Source organism: Gadus macrocephalus, chromosome 12, assembly GCF_031168955.1.
Source record: "Gadus macrocephalus chromosome 12, ASM3116895v1".
NCBI lineage: Eukaryota > Metazoa > Chordata > Actinopteri > Gadiformes > Gadidae > Gadus > Gadus macrocephalus.
In genome coordinates this window covers 611884-637954 of record NC_082393.1, presented here as the reverse complement: position 1 = coordinate 637954, position 26071 = coordinate 611884, and the positions used below count along the sequence as shown (strand labels likewise).

Sequence of the window (26071 nt, the reverse complement as noted above, 5' to 3'; positions counted from 1 at the left end):
AGCTGGTTTCTACACGCTGCAGCGCTGCGTTCCCCCGGCAGCGAGCGGCCGGGAGAGCGTCCTGTTCTGACCCGTCTTAAAGCAGAAGAGCTCCTCGCTCCTCGCCCCCCCCTGTCTGTGTGTGTCTGTACGTATTTGACTGTGTGTGTGTATTTGGGTGTGTCTGTGTGTGTCTGGGTGTGTGTGGTTGTTTTGGTGTGTGCATGTGTCAGACAGTGTAGTCTGTCCGGTCCTTCGGCAAGTCACTGCAGATTCGTTGTTTTTCCTCGTCCCAGCCCGGCCCCTCCTAACAAACCCTCTAGTGGCTGATCCTGGGAGCACACCACTCTGTAAAATGTGTCTGAGCGCCCCCTCTAGTGGTTGCTCCTGGTATTGATATTTATGGATATGTTTTAATTAGTGCTGTCAAGCGATTAAAATATTTAATTGCTATTAATCGCATTAATGTCATAGTTAACTCACGATTAATCGCGAGCAATCACGATTAATTACTTCTTTTTTTCTATGCTAAATATCCCTTGATTTCTTTGTCCCATTAATTGTTCTCATTTTAATGCTCTTATCAACATGGAGAAGTGCATCGGCTTGACTTGTGCAAATGTTTTTTTATTGATTTATTGACAACATTGGCATATACTGATCAAAACAGGACGATAAAAAAAAAAGCCTATAATGCAATTAAACGATGAACATACAAACATACTGCCTTGAACATAGCAGTCAGGCTACTGCTTCTTTGTTTTGAGCCAAAGAAAAAAAATAATTAAAAGAATTGCATTAATCGCGCGATAAAAAAATTAACGCTGTTAAAAATGGTTTGCGTTAATGCCGTTAATAACTCGTTTAACTGACAGCCCTAGTTTTAATATTGATGAATAGTTATTGATGTATTGTTCCTTATTGCTAGTTCTAGTTATTAGTTATATTTACATTAATAATAGTTATTGATTAGTTCTAGTTATTGATATATATTGATACGTTCTAGTTATGTATAAGTATTGATTAGTTATTAGTTATATATATAATAAATGTATATATATTAATATATATTGATAACTTCTAGTTATGAAAAGGTATAGATTACTTATTAGTTCTATCTATATACATGTATATCTATTAATACATATTGAGTTCTAGTTTAGTTGTGTCATGTAGATGTGGGTCTGTCTCCTGGCTGTAGCTCTGATGTGGAGAACGGGCTCTCGGAGCCCCGCAGCCCCCTGGAGCCCCGCCCGGGGCTGGTCCTCCAGGCCGGCCAGCGCCGCGAGTCCTTCCTGTACCGCTCCGACTCGGACTTCGACCTGTCCCCCAAGACGAGCTCCCGGAGCACCTCCTCCCCCGGCGACCTGTGAGCCCCTCCTCTGCACCACCTGCTGCCCCTCCTCCTCTGCACCACCTGCTGTACCTCCTCCCTCTGCACCTCCTCCCTCTAACACCACCCTGCTGCACCTCCTCCTCTGCACCACCCTGCTGCACCTCCTCCCTCTAACACCACCCTGCTGCACCTCCTCCCTCTAACACCACCCTGCTGCACCTCCTCCCTCTAACACCACCCTGCTGTACCTCCTTTCCCTTCTCATCCTCTCCTCCCCTCTCTCCTCCTCTTCTCTCTCCTCCTCTTCTCTCCTCCCTTGTCTTCTCCCCTCTCTCCTCTCTCATCTTCTCGCCTCCTCTTCTCTCCTCCTCTCCTCCTCTTTCTCTATCCAACAAGTTCATACCTCAGTCTTACTTTCGTCTGTCTGTCTGTCTGTCTGTCTGTCTGTCTGTCTGTCTGTCTGTCTGTCTGTCTGTCTGTCTGTCTGTCTGTCCCTCTGTCCCTCTGTCTGTCCCTCTATCCGTCTGTCCCTCTGTCTGTCCAGGCACGGAGAGGACATGATAGTGACTCCATTTGCCCAGGTCAGTACCCTTCTCCCTCCTCCCACTAGGCAACAAGATCACCCACCCACCAGGGGGTCTTACCTCATCACCACTAACACTTTCTGCCTGTCTGTCTGTCTGTCTGTCTGTCTGTCTGTCTGTCTGTCTGTCTGTCTGTCTGTCTGTCTGTCTGTCTGTCTGTCTGTCTGTCTGTCTGTCTGTCTGTCTGTCTGTCTGTCTGTCTGTCTGTCTGTCTGTAGATCCTGGCCAGCCTGAGGACTGTGAGGAGTAACTTTGCGTCTCTGACCGACCTGCAGGACAGAGGGAACAGCAAGTAAGAGACTGACTGACTGACTGAACAGCTGACTGACTGACTGACTGATTAGCTGACTGACTGACTGACTGACTGAATAGCTGACTGAATGAACAGCGTACTGACTGAACAGCTGACTGAACGAAGAGCTGACTGGCTGACTGAACAGCTGACTGACTGACTGACTGAACAGCTGACTGACTGAACAGATAACTGACCTACTGTCTGTTTTCTCAGCAGGCGGTCATCAGTAAGTCAGCCTCCTGCCTGTAAACCGTCTTCACCAGGTTAGACTCCTCCAGGCTTTTATTTTGAAGTCTCAACAGGAAGTAGAATCCACTGCATGGCTGAATGTGATGCTGTTCCCCTGCTGTTCACCTGCTCTCTGCTGTTCCCCTGCTGTTCACCTGCTCCCTGCTGTTCACCTGCTGTTCACCTGCTGTTCCCCTGCTGTTCCCCTGCTGTTCCCCTGCTGTTCCCCTGCTGTTCACCTGCTGTTCACCTGCTGTTCACCTGCTGTTCACCTGCTCTCTGCTGTTCACCTGCTGACACCTTTGGTGTCTATTTTATGTGACCTTTGGTGTTACCTGCGGTGTTACCTTCGGTGTGACCTTTTGTGTGACCTTTGGCGTGACCTTTGCTCCAGAGGAGCCGTCCCGGAGGCTGGCGCTGGAGACGATGGAGGAGCTGGACTGGTGTCTGGACCAGCTGGAGACGCTGCAGACCAGGGACTCAGTCAGCGAGATGGCCTCCCACAAGGTGCTACACACTACCGTCTACACACTACACACTACACACTACACATTACACATTACACAGTACACACTACACACTACACACTACACATAACACATTACACACTAAACAGTACACACAGTACACAATACACATTACATACTACCAGAGGCGGACAGAGTACACAGCTTCCTTACTTGAGTAAAAGTACTTGTTTTTAAAAGTACTTGAGTATCAAGAGTACAAGAGTAAATTTTCTAAATATTGCATTACTACTGCCACAGTGCTTACATTTATGTGTAGCAACGTCCTACATGGAGTTATGGAGTCATTTCCATCATGTTGCTTTATTTAACATTTCTCACTTGCCCACAAGGCAATAGCACAATAGTATACAGTATAACAGTATACTCAAGAACATAAAAACAATTGCTCAGCCTACATAAATATGTAATATCAGAAAAGAAAATTCAGCTAACAATTGTATGTATGTGTGAGTTTCTCCGTTTTTTCATCAATCAAATCAACAATCGTCTCATCTAAATCTGACCATGGAGTTGACTTTGGCGGAAAGCGAAGGTGATTGCTGATAGGCTGAAGGCCGTCCTAATCAGTGGCGCCTGCACATCCAATCACGCTTGAGAGGGAAACAACAAATTTAGGGTTTACGAGATTACGGGGGGCCTGCTGTAACAAGGGGGGGCTGTAACGGGGGGGGGTTCTGCTCTAACGGGGTTCTGCTCTAACGGGGTTCTGCTCTAACGGGGGGGGGCTCTAACGGGGGGGGGCTCTAACGGGGGGGTTCTGCTCTAACGGGGTTCTGCTCTAACGGGGGGGGCTCTAACGGGGGGGGGCTCTAACGGGGGGGGGCTCTAACGGGGGGGTTCTGCTCTAACGGGTTCTGCTCTAACGGTGGATGTGTTCAGTTCAAGCGGATGCTGAACCGGGAGCTGAACCAGCTGTCGGAGACGAGCCGCTCAGGGAACCAGGTCTCAGAGTTCATCTCCTCCACCTTCCTGGGTCAGTAGCACCTCCACCCAACCTCACCTCCACCCACCACCTCCACCACCTCCACCACCGGCACCACCAGCTCCCCCTCCACCACCTGCAACACCATCCCCCCTCCACCACCGGCACCACCAGCTCCCCCACCACCACCTCCACCACTGTGTGTGTGTGTGTGTGTGTGTGTGTGTGTGTTAATGTGTGTGTGTTAATACGTGTTAACGTGTGTGTGATAATGTGTGTGTGTGTCAATGTGTGTGTGTGTGTTAATGTGTGTGTGTTAATGTGTGTGTGTGTGTGTGTGTGTGTGTGTGTGTTGTTGTGTGTGTGTTAATGTGTGTGTGTTAATGTGTGTGTGTGTGTGTGTTAATGTGTGTGTTAATGTGTGTGTGTTAATGTGTGTGTTAATGTGTGTGTTAATGTGTGTGTGTTAATGTGTGTGTCAGAGAGGCAGCAGGATGTAGAGATGCTGGCTCCGCCCCCTCAGGAGAGGAAGAGGAGGCCCATGTCTCAGATCAGTGTGAGGAAGACCACCCCCGCCCCCGCCCTGGTCGCCATCCCCCGCTTCGGGGTCAGCCCCCCCCACGAAGACATGCTGGCTCAGGTACACACACACACACACACACACACACACACACACACACACACACACACACACACACACACACACACACACACACACACACACACACACACACACACACACACACAGACAGACATGTACACTCACACAAACACCTTTTCCTAACTGTGTATGCGTATCTGTGTGTGTGTGTGTGTGTGTGTGCATGCCTGCGTCTGTGTGTGCGTGCCTGCGTCTGTGCGTGCGTGCGTGCGTGCGTGCGTGCGTGCGTGCGTGCGTGCGTGCGTGCGTGTGTCCAGGACATGGAGGACCTGGGTCAGTGGGGTCTGGACATCTTCAGGATTGGAGAACACTCTGGAGACCGACCGCTGACCGTCCTCATGTACAGCATCTTCCAGGTAGGGTCAGAGGTCACGACCGTCATCTTCCAGGTAGGGTCAGAGGTCAGAGGTCACGGCCGTCATCTTCCAGGTAGGGTCAGAGGTCATGACCTTCATCATCCAGGTAGGGTCAGAGGTCATGACCTTCATCATCCAGGTAGGGTCAGAGGTCATGACCTTCATCATCCAGGTAGGTTGAAAGGGCAGGGTTAGTGTTAGTGAAGGTTAGTATTAGTTAGGGTTAGTTAAGGTTAGAAATAGTGAGTGTTAGCGTTAGTTAAGGTCAGTATTAGTTAGGGTTAGTTAAGGTTAGTATTAGTTAAGGTCAGTATTAGATAAGGTAAGTATTAATTAGTGTTAGGGTTAGTTAAGGTTAGTATTAGTAACGGTTAACCCCTCTGATCCCCTGTTAGGAGCGAGGCCTCCTGAAGTAAGGGTTATGGTTAGTTAAAATTAGCATTAGTTAGTGTTAGTTAAGGTTAGTATTAGTTATGGTTAGGGATACTTAACGTTAGTATTAGTTAGTCTTAGTTAAGGTTAGTATTAGTTAGTGTTAGGGTTAGTTACGGTTAGCATAAGTTAAGGTTAGTATTAGTTAAGATTAGTATTAGTTAGTGTTAGTTAAGGTTAGTATTAGTTAGTGTTAGCATTAGTTAAGGTTAGCATGAGTCAGGGTTAACCCTCTGCTCCCTGCTAGGAGCGAGGCCTCCTGCAGTCCTTCAGGATCCCAGCCGACACCTTCCTCAGCTTCATGCTGACCCTGGAGGACCACTACCACCACGACGTGGCCTACCACAACAGCCTGCACGCCGCCGACGTGGTGCACTCCACCCACGTGCTGCTCTCCACCCCCGCCCTGGAGGTGAGTGGTGCCCTCCACCCGCCTGCTGCTCTCCACCCCCGCCCTGGAGGTGAGTGGTGCCCTCCACCCGCCTGCTGCTCTCCACCCCCGCTCTGGAGGTGGGTGGTGCCCTCCACCCGCCTGCTGCTCTCCACCCCCGCTCTGGAGGTGGGTGGTGCCCTCCACCCGCCTCCTGCTGTCCACCCCCGCTCTGGAGGTGGGTGGTGCCCTCCACCCACCTGCTGCTCTCCACCCCCGCCCTGGAGGTGGGTGGTGCCCTCCACCCGCCTGCTGCTCTCCACCCCCGCTCTGGAGGTGGGTGGTGCCCTCCACCCGCCTCCTGCTGTCCACCCCCACCCTGGAGGTGGGTGGTGCCCTCCACCCGCCTGCTGCTCTCCACCCCCGCCCTGGAGGTGGGTGGTGCCCTCCACCCGCCTGCTGCTCTCCACCCCCGCTCTGGAGGTGGGTGGTGCCCTCCACCCGCCTCCTGCTGTCCACCCCCACCCTGGAGGTGGGTGGTGCCCTCCACCCGCCTGCTGCTCTCCACCCCCGCCCTGGAGGTGGGTGGTGCCCTCCACCCGCCTGCTGCTCTCCACCCCCGCCCTGGAGGTGGGTGGTGCCCTCCACCCGCCTGCTGCTCTCCACCCCCGCCCTGGAGGTGGGTGGTGCCCTCCACCCGCCTCCTGCTGTCCACCCCCACCCTGGAGGTGGGTGGTGCCCTCCACCTGCCTGCCGCTCTCCACCCCCACCCTGGAGGTGGGTGGTGCCCTCCACCTGCCTGCGGCTGTGAGGTGTCCCTGACGCCTCCACCTGTCTGCTCCTGCCAGCTGGCTGTCGCCCTGCGTGGCTGACTCGCCGTCCGGGTGTGAATGTGTGAATGAAGGGGTGATGTCGCTTTGGATAGAAGCGACAGCAAAATGCCCTGAATGTAACGTAAATGTAATGTTATTGTAATGATAATGTAATGTAATGTTATGTTATTGTAATGATAATGTAATGTTAATGTAATGTTATTGTAATGATAATGTAATGTAATGTTATTGTAATGTAAATGGGATGTTATTGCAATGATAATGTAATGTAATGTAATGTTATTGTAACGTAAATGTAATGTTATTGTAATGATAATGTAATGTAATGTAATGATATTGTTAATGTCTCCCACCAGGAGGTCTTCACCAGCCTGGAGATCATGGCCGTGCTGTTCGCCAGTGCCATCCACGACGTGGATCACCCAGGACTCACCAACCAGTTCATGGTCAACACCAGTAGGTCTTAGTCTGTGGTAACACTAACCAGTAGGTCTTAGTCACTGGTAACACTAACCAGTAGGTCTTAGTCTCTGGTAACACTAACCAGTAGGTCTTAGACCATGTAACACTAACCAGTAGGTCTTAGTCTCTGGTAACACTAACCAGTAGGTCTTAGTCTGGTAACACTAACCAGTAGGTCTTAGTCTCTGGTAACACTAACCAGTAGGTCTTAGTCTCTGGTAACACTAACCAGTAGGTCTTAGTCTGTGGTAACACTAACCAGTAGGTCTTAGTCTCTGGTAACACTAACCAGTAGGTCTTAGTCTGGTAACACTAACCAGTAGGTCTTAGTCTCTGGTAACACTAACCAGTAGGTCTTAGTCTGGTAACACTAACCAGTAGGTCTTAGTCTGTGGTAACACTAACCAGTAGGTCTTAGTCTCTGGTAACACTAACCAGTAGGTCTTAGTCTCTGGTAACACTAACCAGTGGGTCTTAGTCTCTGGTAACACTAACCAGTAGGTCTTAGACCAGGTAACACTAACCAGTAGGTCTTAGTCTGTGGTAACACTAACCAGTGGGTCTTAGACCATGTAACACTAACCAGTAGGTCTTAGACCAGGTAACACTAACCAGTAGGTCTTAGACCATGTAACACTAACCAGTATGTCTTAGACCATGTAACACTAACCAGTAGGTCTTAGACCATGTAACACTAACCAGTGGGTCCTAGTCTCTGGTAACACTAACCAGTAGGTCTTGGACCATGTAACACCACAGCCATGGTCCCTCTGATACCAGACCACAGCCTGTCCTCCTGCAGGCTCGGAGCTGGCCCTCATGTACAACGACTCGTCGGTGCTGGAGAACCACCACCTGGCCGTGGGCTTCAAGCTGCTGCAGGAGCACAACTGTGACATCTTCCAGAACCTCGGCAGCAAGCAGCGCCACTCGCTGCGCAAGATGGTCATCGACATGGTGAGGCTGGGTGTTAGAGCCGTTACACTGCGGTGTTACACTAGTGTTACCCTGCAGGGTAACACTAGTGTAACACCGCAGGGTATCACTAGTGTTACCCTGCAGTGTTACACTAGTGTTACCCTGCAGTGTTACAGTAGTGTTACACTAGTGTTACCCTGCAGTGTTACACTAGTGTTACCCTGCAGTGTTACACTAGTGTTACCCTGCAGTGTTACACTAGTGTTACCCTGTAGTGTTACACTAGTGTTACCCTGCAGTGTTACACTAGTGTTACACTAGTGTTACCCTGCAGTGTTACACTAGTGTTACCCTGCAGTGTTACAGTAGTGTTACACTAGTGTTACCCTGCAGTGTTACACTAGTGTTACCCTGTAGTGTTACAGTAGTGTTACACTAGTGTTACCCTGCAGTGTTACACTAGTGTTACCCTGTAGTGTTACAGTAGTGTTACACTAGTGTTACCCTGCAGTGTTACACTAGTGTTACCCTGCAGTGTTACACTAGTGTTACCCTGCAGTGTTACACTAGTGTTACCCTGTAGTGTTACACTAGTGTTACCCTGCAGTGTTACACTAGTGTTACCCTGCAGTGTTACACTAGTGTTACACTAGTGTTACCCTGCAGTGTTACACTAGTGTTACCCTGTAGTGTTACAGTAGTGTTACACTACAGTCACTTTTACAGCGGTCCAGTCCACTTCCTCTCTGAGGACGGTGGACTGGCCCAGGGCGGCCCGGGACCTGAGGGACTGAGACGTGACCCGTTGTTGATGTCTCTGCTTGTTTCCACGGTGACCAGGTGCTGGCAACAGACATGTCCAAACACATGAACTCCCTTGCGGACATGAAGACCATGGTGGAGACCAAGAAGGTGACCAGCCAGGGGGTCCTGCTGCTGGACAACTACTCGGACCGCATCCAGGTGAGCCTGGAGCTGCGGGTTAGCCTGTAGCCTTTAGCCACCGGGCTCCCCGAGGCTAGGAGTGGAGCGGTCCAGGTGAGCCTGTATCCTTTAGCCACCGGGCTCCCCGAGGCTAGCAGTGGAGCGGTCCAGCTGAGCCTGGTTAGCCTGTAGCCTTTAGCCACCGGGCTCCCCGAGGCTAGCAGTGGAGCGGTCCAGGTGAGCCTGGAGCCTTTAGCCACCGGGCTCCCCGAGGCTAGCAGTGGAGCGGTCCAGGTGAGCCTGGTTAGCCTGTAGCCTTTAGCCACCGGGCTCCCCGAGGCTAGCAGTGGAGCGGTCCGGCCTTCTAGGGGAGCCGGTGTCTAGTGACCTGCACTGAGCGATGAGCCTCAGTGCGGGGCTAATGCTACCTGGAGAAGAGGAGGTTCTCCCAGGCTCTGCATGACGCCATGTATCATGGTCATGTTGTAGGTTCTCCAGAACATCGTGCAGGTTCTGTAGGTCCTGGAGAACCTCATGTAGGTTCTTGTTGTAGGTTCTCCAGAACCTCATGTAGGTTCTTGTTGTAGGTTCTCCAGAACCTCATGTAGGTTCTCGTTGTAGGTTCTCCAGAACCTCATGTAGGTTCTTGTTGTAGGTTCTTGTTGTAGGTCCTCCAGAACCTCATGTAGGTTCTTGTTGTAGGTTCTCCAGAACCTGATGTAGGTTCTTGTTGTAGGTTCTCCAGAACCTCATGTAGGTTCTTGTTGTAGGTTCTCCAGAACCTCATGTAGGTTCTCGTTGTAGGTTCTCGTTGTAGTTCCTCCAGAACCTCATGTAGGTTCTCGTTGCAGGTCCTCCAGAACATGGTGCACTGCGCTGACCTGAGCAACCCGACCAAGCCGCTGCCTCTGTACCGGCGCTGGACGGACCGCATCATGGAAGAGTTCTTCACCCAGGGCGACCGAGAGCGGGACGAGGGCTTGGAGATCAGCCCCATGTGTGACAAACACAACGCCTCGGTGGAGAAGAGCCAGGTCTGTAGAACCTCATGGATACATGGACCTTCTACACGTACATACAGAGCTTCATCATCCTCATTTACATATCTAAATATATCTAACCTTCATTATCTACTCTCTATACCCTTCATTATCTCAATGTATGTAACACTGTTTACATGAATGATCTACAGATAACGGTAACCTACACCTCTCAGGTAATGAGCTTACCCTAACCCTGACCCCTAGACCCTGACCCCTGACCCTAGACCCTGACCTCTAACCCCTGACCCTAACCCTGACCCTAGACCCTGACCCTGACCCTGACCCTAGACCCTGACCCTGACCCTGACCCTAACCCTGACCCTGACCCCTAAACCCTAGACCCTGACCTCTAACCCCTGACCCTAACCCTGACCCTGATCCTGACCCTGACCCTAGATCCTGACCCTAGCTCCTGACCCTAACTCCTGACCCCTGACCCTAGCTCCTGACCCTAGCTCCTGACCCTGACCCTGATCCTGACCCTGATCCTGACCCTAGCTCCTGACCCTAGCTCCTGACCCTGACCCTAGCTCCTGACCCTGACCCTGACCCTGTGTTGCCCCAGGTGGGCTTCATCGACTACGTGGTCCACCCTCTGTGGGAGGCCTGGGCCGACCTGGTCCACCCCGACGCCCAGGAGCTGCTGGACGCCCTGGAGGACAACCGGGAGTACTACCACAGCATGATGCCCGGGAGCCCCCCCCAGGGCCGGGCCCCCCCAGGGGCCCCGGGGCCGGACGTTCCTCCTGCTGCGCCGTCTGCCGGAGACAAGTTCCAGTTTGAACTGACTCTGGAGGAGGAGGAGGAGGAGAAGGAGGAGGAAGAGGAGGAGGAGGAGGAAGAGGAGGAGGAAGAGGAGAAGGAGGGAGGGAAGGAGGGGGAGGGACAGGAGGAGGACACGTAACCCCTGACGCCTCCAGGGGTTACCGTGGGAACGAGAGGTGCAGCTGATCGTGTTTTCGTGCACCAATATAGACTGTGATCAGCAGAGACCCTTTAGACTGGAGGCTCTCCTCTCTCCCCCTGACCCTAACCCTGACCCCGACCCTAACCCTGACCCTTGACCCTTAGAAGGTACCGGAGAAACGCTGCCTTCCACCCATCCGGTGCGGCCCCCCAGCGCCCCCTAGCGCAAGAAGTCCAGTTTGAAGACCAAAGCAGACTACTCTAACCAGATTCAAACCCTCCCACCTCAAATCATTTTTATTTGTATTATGTTTTTACACCACACCGGATGATACGGCAGAAGTAACGCAGAGATCAGACGGTTCCCAGATGAGGGAGTATTTTGTTGTGGTAGTCGTGGTATTACCATAGTAATAATAGTATTATTTATTATTAGTACGAGTTATTGGCAAGGTCTCAAGTGAGCGTGGAGACGGTCAGTGACACCGCCCCCCGGGGTGCTGGTCCTCCCAGCGTCCACAGCGTCTACAGCGTCCACAGCCGTCAGCCTCACCCCGTGATGAGGCCTTGTGGGGGGGCCGGCCCCGGACCTCGGGGGCCGGCGGTGGCTGAGAAGGTTTGAGGACTGAAGGTTGAACATCGATCCACACAGACTGCGGTGCACGGTGTCCTCTCAATGAGTGGGTGCTCTATGAGGCCACCTTGCACCCTTCTTGAATCAATGGAGGAAGAGGTAGTGGTACCGGCTGTTCTTAGGATGGGGTCAGAGGGGAGCTCGGAGGGGTACCCCCTCCCGGTCCCTTGGGGATGATGTCACTAGTTGCTGATGTCATATGCTGCCAGTAGGTATTAAAGTGAACCACAACACCGAGGCAGGGGTTGGCGGTCGACTGGTCGGCTCGGCCCTACGTTAACCAACCAGCTAGCCTCGTACCGGCAACCTTTTAAAAATGACTTTTTGACGCGATGATTGTCTCGATGCCTCACACTTGCCTCACACATCAACCGCTCTATGTCTGACTTCCATATTTTAAACTGTATTTTACTCTTTTGTAACTTGTAGCTTCCTGGTAGCAAAGTTTGACCCGCTTGATGGAGGTTTTCTGTCCACAAGGTGTTCTGATTAGGGCTTGGCAATTTAACATGTTAATTACATGTTACCGCAATATTATTTTACGATTAATACAAATTGACGCATGTTCTCTTGTTTTTTTTTTACTTTGATTTTGAAAGGTTTTGCCCACAGAATGTTAACAATCGTAACAGAAATCGTTTTTGTTTTTAGTTCCACTCACTTAAAATTAAATAACACTTGCAGTAAGTCACTTTGCACAGCCCTAAACCTAACCACACGACGGTTGATAAGAACGCCGTTAGGGCGTTCCAGCCCTCTGTCCGTCTCAAAATGTTTAATCAGTTGTTCTTATTCCTATTTCTTACTCCTAATAGTTATTTGCATTAGCATAAGCTTCAGATACAGGGTTAGCATTAGCTTCTGATACAGGGTGGCTATGTGCTCCGCTGATACAGGGTTAGCATTCGCTTCTGATACAGGGTGGCTATGTGTTCCGCTGATACAGGGTTAGCATTAGCTTCGGATACAGGGTTAGCATTAGCTTCTGATGCAGGGTTAGCATTAGCTTCTGATACAGGGTTAACATTAGCTTCTCCTACAGGGTTAACATTAGCTTCTGCTACAGGGTTGCTATGTGTTCCGCTGATACAGGGTTAGCATTAGCTTGTGCTCTGTATTGTACTAACAATGGGTCAGCATTAGCTTGTTCTGTGCTGATTCTTGGTTGGCATTTGATTATGCTGTGCTAATACAGGGTTAGCATTGCCGTGTGCTGTGCTAATACAGGATTGGGAGGGAGCGTACCTATGTTCCCGGGTCCTATGTTCCCCGCTTTGTATGAGACTGGTGAACATAGGACCCTGTAAGCAATTCTTTTTTTCGTAGGATTGTAGGGGCAAGTACCGCCTTTTTCGCCTCTGATTCGCCTGTGATTGGTTAGAATGGCTCTCCTCCGATTGGTTAGGTTTAGGGTTAACCCTCACCCTAACCCTAACCATAACCCTAAACCTGACCCTAACCTTTTGCACACAGGGAACATAGGACCTGGGGAACATAGGGATGACCCAGATTGGGATTAGTTTGTGCTGTGCTAATAAAGGGTTAGCATTTGATTGTGGTGTGCTTATACTGGGTTAGCATTAACAGCTGCTGTGACAATACAAGGTAACCGTAAGCTTGTGCTCTGCAAAAACAGGGTTAGCATCAGTTTGCGAAGTGCTAATTATAATTAGCATTAGCTTGCGGTGTGCTAACACTGGGTAAATACTACCACGTCCAATTAGATCTCCATGCTGATCTCGTGTCCCGTCCTCCATTGGTTCTAAACAATATTTATTCTGAGCGAAGAGACAAAGTACTGTAAAGCAGGGGTTCCCAACCTTTGTCTTCCAAGGACCGGCATAATCATATAAAAAAAGGTCACATTCAAAACAAATGAAAGCAACAGCAATGAAATGCTTGAGTCTCAGGCTCCCTTCAACAATTTAATGATATTAAATAACACAATTTATAAGAGAAGCACAAGAAAAGTCACCTGAGACTTCCTTAAACAGGGTTGGGAATCGCTGCTGTAAACGTATGAAGCTGTGGAGCCTGAGGGTCCAACCATGTACCCCACCCGGTGTCTGTGGAGACTTACATCAACTGCCTTTTGTTTCATGATGTTGAACCATAACAATAGTGGGAGTTCAGAGTGTTTTAAGTGGAAAATTAAATAGAAATTCTACATCTGACACTTGAGCTTCTGCGTTGATATTCAGAGACAAAGTTACTCTCAGGCATTAGTGTACAATTCCTTCTACGACTATTTGCAGTCATTTACATTTGTTTACCTTCAGGGCGTTTAGCAAACGCTTTTATATAAAGCAACTCCAAATACGTACATTTGTTAGAAGAAGGAGGAACAATATGGACAGTCAAGCAACTTATTGACAAACTCAGAAAAATCAACCTTTGAAATGGACAATGTTTTAATATTTATTGATAGGTTGGTACAAATTTTAAGTATTGCTTAGCTTCTCCAAAGAAGGACAATCATCCCTGAAATGCGAACATGATTTGTGATCCAGGGATCAATAACTGATATTTAGTGATTGTAAACTCAAACTATGAACCAGTAAAAGGTTTGGACTGTTCAAAACGTACTATCGATAAAGTTGTATTAAAACTGTTCTTGACATAAAGCGCGATAACATCATTTGGTAACACAAAAGTAAATTTAGCAGTTAAAAGATTGAATGGTCATTCTAATGTTAGTTTTATTCAGGCATTGAGCTCTGTCAGCTAGCTCAGTTAGCGCTACTTGCTAATGTTAGCTCTGTTAGATAGCTCTGTTAGTGCTCCATGCTAATGTTAGCCCTGTTAGATAGCTCTGTTAGCGCTACATAATAATGTTAGCTCTGTTAGATAGCTCTGTTAGTGCTCCATGCTAATGTTAGCCCTGTTAGATAGCTCTGTTAGCGCCACATGCTAATGTTAGCTTTGTCAGATAGCTCTGTTAGCGCTACATGCTAATGGTAGCTCTGTCAGATAGCTCTGTTAGCGCCACATGCTAATGTTAGCTCTGTTAGATAGCTCTGTTAGCGCTACATGCTAATGGTAGCTCTGTCAGATAGCTCTGCTACATGCTAACGTTTGGCGCGTTCAGCAGAGACTCCGGTCCAGTCTGACCGGCACTCCGGTGCACGCCGGCGGCTTCCCTCCCTGGAAACAACAGCAGCCAATCAGGACGAGGCATTAAGAACCACACACCCTCAGGTGAGGGAGGGGGGAGGAGCAGGGAGGAGCAGGGAGGGGTGGGGGAGGAGGGAGGAGGGGGGAGGAGAGGGGAGGAGCACTCGCCTTGTAGAGGTCACACACCAGGTGGAACAGCGACCCCAGGGCCCGGTCCTGGACCTCCTCCCTCAGCTCCTGTCAACACACACACATGTCAACCCAGGTCCAGGTCCTACACCCGGTCCAGGTCCTAGACCAGGTCCTAGTCCAGTTCCTAGTCCAGGTCCTAGACCAGGACCGGGACCCGGTCCTAGACCAGGTCCAGGTCCCGGTCCCGGTCCTAGACCAGGTCCAGGTCCCGGTCCCGGTCCTAGACCAGGTCCAGGTCCCAGTCCCGGTCCTAGACCCCCCCAGAGGAGGCTCACCCCGTTGAAGGTGACCCAGGGGACGTGGGGGGGCTTCAGGGCCCGGGTCCGGGCGGCGTGGGTCCTCATCAGCTGGCCCCCCCGCCCCCCCGTCGTGCAGACCTCCACCGCCGCCCAGCGCAGCGCCGGGGCGTACAGCTCCACGCACTACGGATAGGAAGTGGTCATCAGCAGACAGGAAGTGGTCATCAGCAGACAGGAAGTGTACTCTGAGCTGGGCCCCAGCTATAGGTGATATAGATTTTAAGATTCACAAAATACCAAAATCTTGGGATGGGGAGTGTGAGGGTGAGTGAGAGGTTGAGTGAGAGTGAGAGGGTGAGAGTGAGTGAGATGGTAAGGGTGATGGTAGGGGAGAGGATGAGGGTGAGTGAGAGGGTGAGGGAGAGGGTGAGGGAGAGGGTGAGGGTGGGTGAGAGTGAGAGGCTGAGGGTGGGTGAGAGGCTGAGGGTGGGTGAGAGGGTGAGAGGCTGAGGGTGGGTGAGAGTGAGAGGCTGAGGGTGGGTGAGAGGCTGAGGGTGGGTGAGAGTGAGAGGCTGAGGGTGGGTGAGAGGCTGAGGGTGGGTGAGAGTGAGAGGGTGAGGGTGGGTGAGAGTGAGAGGCTGAGGGTGGGTGAGAGGCTGAGGGTGGGTGAGAGGGTGAGGGCGTGACTCACCGGTCGGGCGGCCTGGAGGAGGTGGGCGGCGGCCTCCATGCAGTGGATGATCTGGAGGGAGGCGGGGCCGGCCAGGTGGAGGATGCAAGCCTGAGGAAACGCTGACGTCACTTCCTGCCACTTGGGTTTCCCCCAGAGACAGGAAGCAGGGGACAGGAAGTAGGGGACAGGAAGTAGTGGAGAGGAAGCAGGGGACAGGAAGTAGTGGAAGGGAATTAGAGATAGGAAGTAGTGGAGAGGAAGCAGGAGACAGGAAGTAGTGGAAGGGAAACAGAGAGAGGAAGTAGGGGAGAGGACCTTTGTTTTGAAGGTTTTGAAGGTTCATGGCTCAAGAGAGGGAGGATACACCAGGAGGAGGAGGTGGAGGAGGAGGTGGAGGGGGAAGTGGAGGAGGCTCCACAGAGGGAGGCTACACCAGGAGGAGGGGGAGGAGGAGGAGGAGGAGGAGGAGGAGGTGGAGGAGGCTCAAGAGAGGGTGGCTACACCAGGAGGAGGAGGAGGAGGTGGAGGAGGGGGAGGTGGAGGAGGCTCCAGAGAGGGAGGCTACACCAGGAGGTGGAGGAAGAGGAGGAAGTGGAGGTGGAGGAGGCTCTAGAGAGGGAGGCTACACCAGGAGGTGGAGGTTAAGAGGTGGTGTAGACCTCCATCATGTTGCTCTGGCACTCTGCCTCTCCGTGCTGACAGCTGAAGGGCGCGGTCGCGTTCTGCAGCTCCTGGGGACCCAGAGGAACCCAGAGAGGAGCTGAGGTTAGGAGGGTCCTGCTCTAGGCCCTAGACCAGGTCCAGGACCAGGATCAGGACCAGGTCCAGGTCCAGGACCAGGTGCAGGTCCAGGACCAGGACCAGGCCCTACACCAGGAGCAGGACAAGGACCAGGTCCTATAACAGGTCCAGGGGTCAGAGTCAGGGTCGGGGTCGGGTCGAGGTTAGGGTCAGGGGTCAGGGTTAGGGTCGGGGTCAGGGGTTGGGGTCCTAGCGGGGTACCTGAGTGTTTCCGTAGGGGACCAGTGTGAGCTCCATGACGTCCTGCAGAAGGGTCCAGGTGGGGAACAGCTGCTGGGTGAGGAACAGACGGGAGCCCGGACACAGACTGTCGTAGTACAGCGCCACCGCCACCGGGGGGCTCCGCTGACGCGTGGCGCTCAGCTCCATGCACTGCTTCTGGACCTGGAGAGAGATCACAGCCCTGAGCACCACGAGACCAACCCCCCCCCAGAGGACTGGACCCCCCCAGAAGACCAACCCCCCCAGAGGACTGGACCCCCCCCCCCCCCCCCCCCCCCAGGGGACCAGACCCCCCAGAGGACCGGACCCCCCCCCCCCCAAGAGGACTGGACCCCCCCCCCCCCCCCCCCCCAAGAGGACCAACCCCCCCAGAGGACTGGACCCCCCCTGGTTAAGACCTTAACCCTGAACAGTTGTCCAGGTTGTTCTTCAGGGTTCAACAGTCCACAGATCAAGCCCTCCAAACTGAAGTCACATGTTCCTCATGAGGCTCCTTAATCTGAGCCTGCTGCTTCCTATTGGAGCTCAGACCAGGAGGGGCTGGGATCAGGGAAACGCCTCCAGCAGCATGCTGAAGGCGTTCCCGTTTGGAGTTCTGCTCTGACCTTGAGGGCGTTCAGGAGACGCTTCGACCCAGAGAGACTCACAATAAGAACATTAGTCAGGAGAAGAGAAACAACAATATATCTGTCAGTGAGGATGTTCATAGGACCGAGTGCCAAGCACTAACCATCACTAGGTTAACCCATTCCCTGTACACAACAACGATAGCTAGGGTAAGATGCCACACGACTAAGTACTATAACTAAGTACAACATAGAATAAGTGCGTACATTAAGTGCCAGGACGTACAACATACAATAAGATGGAGGGGTGGAAGGGGGAGCTACGCAGAGTCCAGGTGAACTCTGAACAGGTGAGTCCAGGTGAACTCTGAACAGGTGAGCTCTGAACAGGTGAGTCCAGGTGAGGTCTGAAAAGGTGAGGTCAGGTGAGCTCTGAACAGGTGAGTCCAGGTGAACTCTGAACAGGTGAGCTCTGAACAGGTGAGTCCAGGTGAGCTCTGAACAGGTGAGTCCAGGTGAGCTCTGAACAGGTGAGTCCAGGTGAGCTCTGAACAGGTGAGCCGTGAGTCTACCACAAATCGTTTGGGGCCACTTTGTACAAATATATTTAGATTAAAAACCTTCAGCGTGCTAATGAGTTAGCACAAACTGATACCAAGACCAACATGGTAGAGGTAGTTAGTTTAGGTGTTCTCTTAGAGATGGTTAGTTTAGGTTAGAGATGGTTAGTTGAGGTTAGTGATGGTTAGTTGAGGTGTTAGAGATGTTTAGTTGAGGTGTTAGAGATGGTTAGTTGAGGTTAGTGATGGTTAGTTGAGGTGTTAGAGATGTTTAGTTGAGGTGTTAGAGATGTTTAGTTGAGGTGTTAGAGATGGTTAGTTGAGGTGTTAGGTTAGAGATGGTTAGTTGAGGTGTTAGAGATGGTTAGTTCAGGTGTTAGCGATGGTTAACTGAGGTGTTCTAGGTTAAGGCAGCAGGCTGAGCTGGGACCCACCTGGCACTGGAGGGCGACCTGCAGGGAGCTGCACCACTGGGAGGGGGGGTACGGGCACGACGCCCTCCTGGGAGGGCCCCCCGCACACATCTCCATGACAACCAGCAGACACAGGGCCGGGCCGCGCCCCAGAGCCATGGTGGAGGACCCCAACGACACCAGCCTCCGGTTCACTGGTCCACTGGTTCACTGGTCCCCTGGTTCACTGGTCCCCTGGTTCACTGGTCCACTGGTTCACTGGTCCACTGGTTCACTGGTCCACTGGTTCACTGGTCCCCTGGTTCACTGGTCCACTGGTTCACTGGTCCCCTGGTTCACTGGTCCACTCCTGGTTCACTGGTCCACTGGTTCACTGGTCCCCTGGTTCACTGGTCCACTGGTTCACTGATCCACTGGTTCACTGGTCCACCGGTCCACTGGTCCACTGGTTCACTGGTCCACCGGTCCACTGGTTCACTGGTTCACTGGTTCTCTGGTTCACTGGTCCACTGGTTCACTGGTTCACTGGTCCACTGGTTCACTGGTTCTCTGGTTCCCTGGTTCACTGGTTCACTGGTTGACTGGTTCACTGGTTCCCTTCAACAGGCTGCAGAACGCTCAGAGCTCCTGGTCTTCTGGTTCCCTGCTTCACTGGTTGACTGGTTCCCTTCAGCAGGCTGCAGAACGCTCAGAGCTCCTGGTCTTCTGGTTCCCTGGTTGACTGGTTCACTGGTTGACTGGTTCCCTTCAGCAGGCTGCAGAAGGCTCAGAGCTCCTGGTCTTCTGGTTCCCTTCAGTAGGCTGCAGAACGCTCAGAGCTCCTGGTCTTCTGGTCTCTGTGACGGCTGCAGCCTCTTGGAGCGATGGGCTGTTCTGCACTAATTACTTAATGACATCACTGATCAGCGACCGCCTGCATCACATGATACCACATCACAGAGTACTACTATAGTACCACAACACAGAGTACTACTACACAGAGTACTACTACACAGAGAGCTACTATAGTACCACAACACAGAGTACTACTACACAGAGAGCTACTATAGTACCACTACACAGAGTACTACTACACAGAGAGCTACTATAGTACCACTACACAGAGTACTACTACACAGAGAGCTACTATAGTACCACAACACAGAGTGCTACTACACAGAGAACTACTATAGTACCACAACACAGAGAACTACTACACAGAGTACAACTATAGTACCACAACACAGAGTACTACTACACAGAGTACTACTACACAGAGAGCTACTATAGTACCACAACACAGAGTACTACTATAGTACCACATCACAGAGTACTACTACACAGAGAGCTACTATAGTACCACAACACAGAGTACTACTACACAGAGTACTACTACTCTGTGTAGAGTGAATAAAACACTCTACATAGAGTAGACACTCTGTTTCATGTGACCAGTTAATATGTGAATAATGAAACATGATCTGGAAATGTACTGTATTGATATCAATCAATGAAGGAAACGGACAAATGACCAAATTAAAAACGGTTAAGGGCTGCTGTAGGATCAAGGTCGATGTTTTCATGGAGGTTCTAATGATTGGGATTCATAGTACTACTAGTACATAGATTACTACTACACATATTACTACTATAGTACTACTAATACATAGATTACTACTACACAGAGGACTACTATAGTACTACTACTACAACATAGATTACTACTACACAGAGGACTACTATAGTACTACTACTTAGATGATTAGTACACAGAGTACTGCTATAGTAATACTACTACACAGAGTACTACTATAGTACTAATACACAGATTACTACTACACTGAGTACTAATTTGTACCACTACACAGAGTACTACTATAGCACCACTACACAGAGTATTACTATAGTATCACTACACAGAGTACTACTAGACCTTGTTGATGAAGTCTGTACCAAACTGACCTGAGATCTCGCTGAGAGTCTCCCTCAGTTCTACTGAATCGTCATAAGTCTTTAAACATGTGTATCCAATGCAATAATTGAATATGAACTGGATTTAAACCGTAGACAGATAAACACATTCCCTCCTCTCGGACTGGTTCTGGTTGGAGCTCCCCACCGGCCAGGAAAGGTAGTGCCGGTAGTAACAAACCATGGCCTCTAGGTGGCAGGAGAGGACTACGAGTCTGGTGCCACAACTGCAGCAGGACAGAATGCAAAAATGGACAGATGCGTTTAAGTTATGCGTGTCATTTAACCTGCTGCACTGAGGCGAGATGGACGGGTTCTGAGGGATTTTAGATCATGTTTTATTCACATATTCACTGGTCGAATGAAAGGGAGCGGAGGTATCATTGTGACCCACAGTGAGGGTACACTCTTAGAACCAATGTCCGTTCATGTGAACATGAACATGTTTCATGTGACCAGTTAATAAGTGATTAAAACATGATCTGGAAATATACTGTATTAATATCAATCACTGAAGTCTGGGCCTTAAAGAAAACGGTAAAATGACCAAGTTAAAAACGGTTAAGGACTGCTGTTGAATCAAGGGTCGATGTTTTTGTGGAAGTCCAATGATTGGGATTCATTACTGTCATTCATGTCAACATTATTTCTTATTGTCACAGGAATGTCCTTTCTATCTCATTAATTTGTGAGGGGAGGATCCTTCATCATCAGACACTCTGTCTGTCGCTGTCCAATAGTAATTGAAGGGCGACTTCACCTGGGCACACATAGTCCTCTGATTGGTTGAGTGTTTATTCCCACCGCTCGACCTGAGTTTACTTTTGGTTTTGGATCACTTTACCTCGACGCGTGAACCAAAGTGAGTAAAGTTATGCCATTGGTATTATTTATAGCCTCATATTCCGGGCAAGTTAATGTGTATTCAGTTATTATAAAGTTAGAGAGTGTGCATTAACATTATATACTTACTTTAGTATTCTTGGATATATTAACACAAAACCCATATTACAAGATAACTTTAGTATTCTGGAATATATTACCAAAGAACGATGTTAATCTTAAAGTACCGATGGTAGATAGTATTCATTAGAGATGATAGTAAAGTAAAGTCCCATGCAGCCTGTTATTGGTTGATAGTTATTGTTGGAGAGTAATGCTATAACTCGACAACAATAACAGTTGATATGTTTCTCTTTTCCAGACCTCCTGAATGTGTAGGGTACAGACCACACCTCTGGAATTTATTAACAAAGAATTCAGAACTCAGGAAGACATCTGTAGAGACTTGTCCGACCGGTTGTCCGTGTTGCACGATTCATTCACAGCAGATGGGTTGCTTAGGATAGAGACTTTAGACCTCCACTAAAATGGCAGAGGAAAACCCTCAGTTCAAGAGTTTCCTGACCTGCAGCGTGTGCACTGAGATCTTCAAGGACCCGGTGTCTCTGGGCTATCACCACAGCTTCTGTTCCAGCTGTCTCCAGGACTTCTGGGCCCAAGCTAAGAACAAGAACTGTCCCGTCTGTAAGAGGAAATCCTCAAAGGATGTAGTCATTAACTTTTCCATCAAGGAGCTCGCTGACTCCTACGCTGGAAGACAGAGGTCTGACCCCTCTGATGAGGCCCAGGTGGTCTGCCCTGAACCCTCCAAGAGGTCTGACCCCTCTGATGAGGCCCAGGTGGTCTGCACTGAACCCTCCCAGAGGTCTGACCCCTCAGAAGAGGCCCAGGTGGTCTGCACTGAACCCTCCCAGAGGTCTGACCCCTCTGAGGAGGCCCAGGTGGTCTGCACTGAACCCTCCCAGAGGTCTGACCCCTCTGAGGAGGCCCAGGTGGTCTGCACTGAACCCTCCCAGAGGTCTGGCCCCTCTGAGGAGGCCCAGGTGGTCTGCACTGAACCCTCCCAGAGGTCTGGCCCCTCTGACAAGGTCCAGGTGGTCTGCACTGAGCACTTAAAGGATATCAAGTGGTTCTGTAAGGAGGAGCAGAGAGCTGTGTGTCCTGTGTGTCAGTTCCCTCACCACCAGGGTCACACAGTGGTTCCTCTAGAACAAGTCCAGGAGCTGAAGCAGCAGCTGACACATGATCTCATGGCTCTACAGGCCAGGAGGAGGAGACACCAGGAGCTGGAGGAGACGTATGAGGCCATGGTTCCTCACCTCAAGGGACAGCGGGTGAAGACCGAGAGGCGGATCAGAGCAGAGTTTGAACAGCTTCACCGGTTCCTGAGAGAGGAAGAGGAGGCCAGAGTGGAGGCCCTGGGAGAGGAAGAGGAGCAGAAGAGGAAGAGGATCCTCCTGGAGAGGAAGACCCTTCAGGAGCAGATCCGGTCTCTCTCAGAGGGTCTCTCGGCTGTAGAAGCAGACCTGCAGAAGGACGGCCTGTCGTTCCTCAGCGCTTCCACGCGCTCCCGGACCAGCGCCAGAGCCCTGCTCTCCGGTTCTGATCCCCAGCTGCTTCCTGGAGCGCTGCTGGACGAGGCCAAACACCTGGGAAACCTGGTCCACAGAGTCTGGGAGAAGATGGGGCAGAGGACCACTTCAGCCCCGTTACTCTGGATCCAAACACTGCAGCACCCTGGCTCTCTCTGTCTGATGATCTGACCAGCGTGAGAGTTAGCGATGTAACCCAGAAGGCTCCTAACAACCCAGAGAGGTTCACTAGGTACCCTGAGGTTCTGGGCTCTGAGGGCTTCAGCTCAGGGGAACACTGCTGGGAGGTGGAGGTGGGAGACCTTCCTATCTGGAGAATAGGTGTTGTTAAAGAGTCAGTGGAGAGGAAAGAAGAGCACACTCTTTCACCAGATAATGGGATCTGGTGTTTATTATATACCAGTGGAGAGTACACTCAGGGTACTCGTAAAACCCAGACATTGAAGAGGACTCCAGAGAGGATCAGAGTCCAGCTGGACCATGATGGAGGGGAGGTGTCCTTCTACGACCCTGAAGACATGACTCTCATCTACACCCATCAACACACTTTCACTGACAACATCTTCCCTTATTTTAGTGTTGGAGCAGCAGGTGAAGCCCGGACCAAAGATGTTAGAGTGTATGGTGACTCCTCACGCACTCTAGATTGACCTGCTTCCTGTGTGTGTGTGTACATAAGTACACACACTGTACTTACTATACATAAGTATAGTATCATACATGTGTATGTATATCTTTATACATAAATAAATATAGTATATATATTTATATATACACATAAGTATAGTATCGTATATATAAATACATATGTATACATAAGTATAGTATATATAAATATATACTGTGTACATAAATATGAGTAAAGTATCTTATATATATGTATTGTACATATATATAAATATAGTACCATATATATATATATATATATATATATATATATATATATATATATATATATAGATACTGTGTACATAGAGGATGGTCAGTGAAGGTCTTCGTACAGCCTGTGGATCATTAAACGTGAAAGATTAAAGTGTTTTCTTGTTAACTGGTATAAATGGATTCACACAAGACATACACAAAAGTAACATGTGAAAAAACAATCATCAAAATAATAATCATCAAAATAATAATCATCTATCAAACGGTTGTTTCTTTAATTCTAATCCTTTTGGTTTTAGTCTATGCTGTTTATTCCTGTCTGTGTATTTTCTCTCCCCTCGCTGTTTGGGATGTATCAGTTGTCACTGTCAGATGTCTATTAAATGACAGTTGACCACAAGACGATTCTATCTATCGCACGGGGTGTTAAAGGCCTGATTCCACCGGACACGTTACGGCAGCGTTACGGCTGCGGCACGTCTTGGCCGCGGTCACCGCAGCAGATAGGTTCCACTCTAATCAATGAGACCATTTCCACCGGGCGCGGCTGCGGAACGTCTCAGCAGCGTCCCAGGAGCGGCTCGCCGTGCCGCAGCGCTATCATTCCGTAGCATTCCTATTTTTGCCGCAAGCCGTTGCTGAACCGCGTCAATTTCAACAGAGCAGATCGAGCAGTGCAGGAAGTGAATTTTAAAAAATTCGTCCGGTGGAATCCCCGGGTCAGGCCCATTCCCCTTTCCTCCCCTTCCCCCTTCCCCTTACCCCTCCCCCCTTCCCCTTCCCCTTCCCCTTCCCCTTCCCCTTCCCCTAAGAAATGACACACCCCTCCATTATGTTGCGTCATCATCTAGATGTCTGGACAAGATGTCAACAGAGAAACCACCAGGCACAAGAATAGTTTCGTTCCAGAGGCTGTAACACTGCTGAACAAACCCCCACCCCCCGTATAGCACTGGACTTTTAAATGGTTACGTGCATAGCTGTTGCATCTCACTTTATGCAATGTTCAACCTGTTTACATTTTACTGCCTTGCACTGTATAACTGTTTACACTCATTACTGCGCTGAACTGCACTGTCTAGCACTGCACTTTTTAAACGGCTAACTTTTTGGTATTTAAATGCTTCTTTTGCACTTCTGGTTGGATGTCAGCATTTCATTCGTTTTGTATCTATACTCTGCTAGTGACAATAAAGTTGAATCAAATCAAAATCAAATCAAAATCAAATCAACAGAGGCCAAGAGAAGGCGTGTTTCAGATCAAGCCTACGTTGCGTTGCGCTCCCTCGCATTACATAATGAATTCTGGGCTAAAAACGTCAGAAATACTGTTGATAACTCCCCTATGCTTATACTCTCCTATTTGGTGGTACCAAAGCCTGCACAATAACCCTATCTGTGGCTGAATCACTACCACTTGAACACCCTACAAGTCACACTTTATTACACCTCATAAATTTTTTATTATTATTGATACTGCTACTTAATTATTTATTTTTATACTTATTTTTTATTTCACATTTTTTATTCGTTTCTTTACATATGGTTTCTTATCTTTATTTATTTTATCTTGTACTGTTGCTGCTATGTGAATGTTGAGGAACCAAGCCTAATAATTTTACCCTTGTGTACTGTACAATAAGATGTAATAAAAGTGATTCTGATTCTATGCGATGTGTCACATGGCTTCAAAAACTCATGGGAGCTCCATTGCAACTCCCTCCGTCTGCTTTTCTGTGCATATGCTCTTTCTAATAAATGCAGGCATATAGGCACTCCCCTCAACATATCAAAACGTTGCCCTACGGTTGGAATGACAAGACATGTCTTCTTTCGCATAGCTCCTTCAATCGATAGTGTACACACACATCGCTTGGAGGAGCTATGCGAAAGAAGACATGTCTTGTCGTGAATACTTTGTTGAGTAGGCTACAAATCCATGTCTTACATGCACAAACACATTATGGTCACTGGAATATGATCTGATCTTCAATCTAAATGACCACTATAGTAAAACACAACAGTACAAGAACATATTGCATTTGGTTTCTTTATTAAAAGTAGACAATAACCGATGGAAACACGCAAAATGTGCCGGTGGCATGAAGATCCTAAATAATGTTAAAACGTTAAGTCGTATTCTGCATCTGAATTAAATGCAAACCCCAGTGAATCATTTGCTCTTGTTTCTCTGTTTTGAAATACACACAGACTTAGCAGTCTTGTTTAAATGTTACAAATGTTGTTAATAAACTGAACATGGAAACTGTTTAAGTTGATGCAGATATCTCCACTAATTGTATTAATCTATTTGATAATAAGGTGATTGTATGCAGAATGCTGGTGCCAGCAACTCATACAGTTGTTTTGAAGAGATAAATAAATAAATATTAGCAGGTTCTCAATAGAAGGCTATTTCGGCTACTTTCGGATAACTACATGGTCACGTTCGGGAATCAAAACTATTGTAGCCAATGTGTTGGCTACAACCAACACTTACTCTATCCTCAGACGTCTGTTTCTCCCGGCGGGCTTTGGCTGGCGTTTCCAGTTCAGTTTCTGGGTCTGGAAATATGTATCCAATACCAGTGTTGGGAACGTTACTTTAAAA

General features: G+C 49.5%; 3 protein-coding genes and 1 long non-coding RNA gene across 5 annotated transcripts in view; 2 read left to right on the top strand and 2 right to left on the bottom strand.

Moving 5' to 3' along the window:
* Window positions 1-11000, top strand: part of LOC132469432 (cAMP-specific 3',5'-cyclic phosphodiesterase 4C-like) — a 14312-nt gene extending 3312 nt beyond the window's left edge. The window contains exons 2-15 of the mRNA XM_060067399.1: window positions 1181-1348; window positions 1860-1896; window positions 2118-2191; window positions 2408-2457; window positions 2817-2929; window positions 3832-3925; window positions 4357-4514; window positions 4793-4891; window positions 5571-5735; window positions 6883-6982; window positions 7791-7945; window positions 8747-8869; window positions 9682-9864; window positions 10439-11000. Coding sequence (XP_059923382.1) covers window positions 1181-1348; window positions 1860-1896; window positions 2118-2191; window positions 2408-2457; window positions 2817-2929; window positions 3832-3925; window positions 4357-4514; window positions 4793-4891; window positions 5571-5735; window positions 6883-6982; window positions 7791-7945; window positions 8747-8869; window positions 9682-9864; window positions 10439-10777 — 1858 coding nt within the window. The 3' untranslated portion in view covers window positions 10778-11000. The remainder of the gene's footprint in view (window positions 1-1180; window positions 1349-1859; window positions 1897-2117; window positions 2192-2407; window positions 2458-2816; window positions 2930-3831; window positions 3926-4356; window positions 4515-4792; window positions 4892-5570; window positions 5736-6882; window positions 6983-7790; window positions 7946-8746; window positions 8870-9681; window positions 9865-10438) is intronic.
* A 2806-nt stretch (window positions 11001-13806) lies between these two features.
* On the bottom strand, window positions 13807-19943 carry ifi30b (IFI30 lysosomal thiol reductase b). 2 transcript variants are annotated; one of them, XM_060067284.1, is made up of 9 exons: window positions 19548-19943; window positions 18696-19139; window positions 18215-18373; window positions 16634-16816; window positions 16291-16362; window positions 15650-15739; window positions 14995-15141; window positions 14692-14764; window positions 13807-14553 (listed from the first exon to the last, which is right to left on the bottom strand). In XM_060067284.1, exons 3-9 carry the CDS (start codon window positions 18350-18352, stop codon window positions 14498-14500), a joined length of 759 nt encoding a protein of 252 aa, XP_059923267.1. In that variant the 5' UTR covers window positions 18353-18373; window positions 18696-19139; window positions 19548-19943; the 3' UTR covers window positions 13807-14497. The 2 variants fall into 2 exon arrangements, with proteins under 2 accessions (XP_059923267.1, XP_059923268.1); XM_060067285.1 differs by lacking the exons at window positions 18696-19139; window positions 19548-19943 and having other exon boundaries at window positions 18215-18535.
* A 1570-nt stretch (window positions 19944-21513) lies between these two features.
* LOC132469302 (E3 ubiquitin-protein ligase TRIM35-like) lies at window positions 21514-23228 on the top strand. The gene is given in 3 exon segments (XM_060067253.1): window positions 21514-22029; window positions 22249-22681; window positions 22684-23228. Coding segments are annotated over 3 exon segments (1494 nt in total).
* Window positions 21979-22648, bottom strand: LOC132469344 (uncharacterized). The gene is made up of 3 exons (XR_009528408.1): window positions 22513-22648; window positions 22306-22371; window positions 21979-22118 (listed from the first exon to the last, which is right to left on the bottom strand). It is a non-coding gene; the product is annotated as an uncharacterized LOC132469344 (long non-coding RNA).
* Window positions 23229-26071: the final 2843 nt, after the last annotated feature.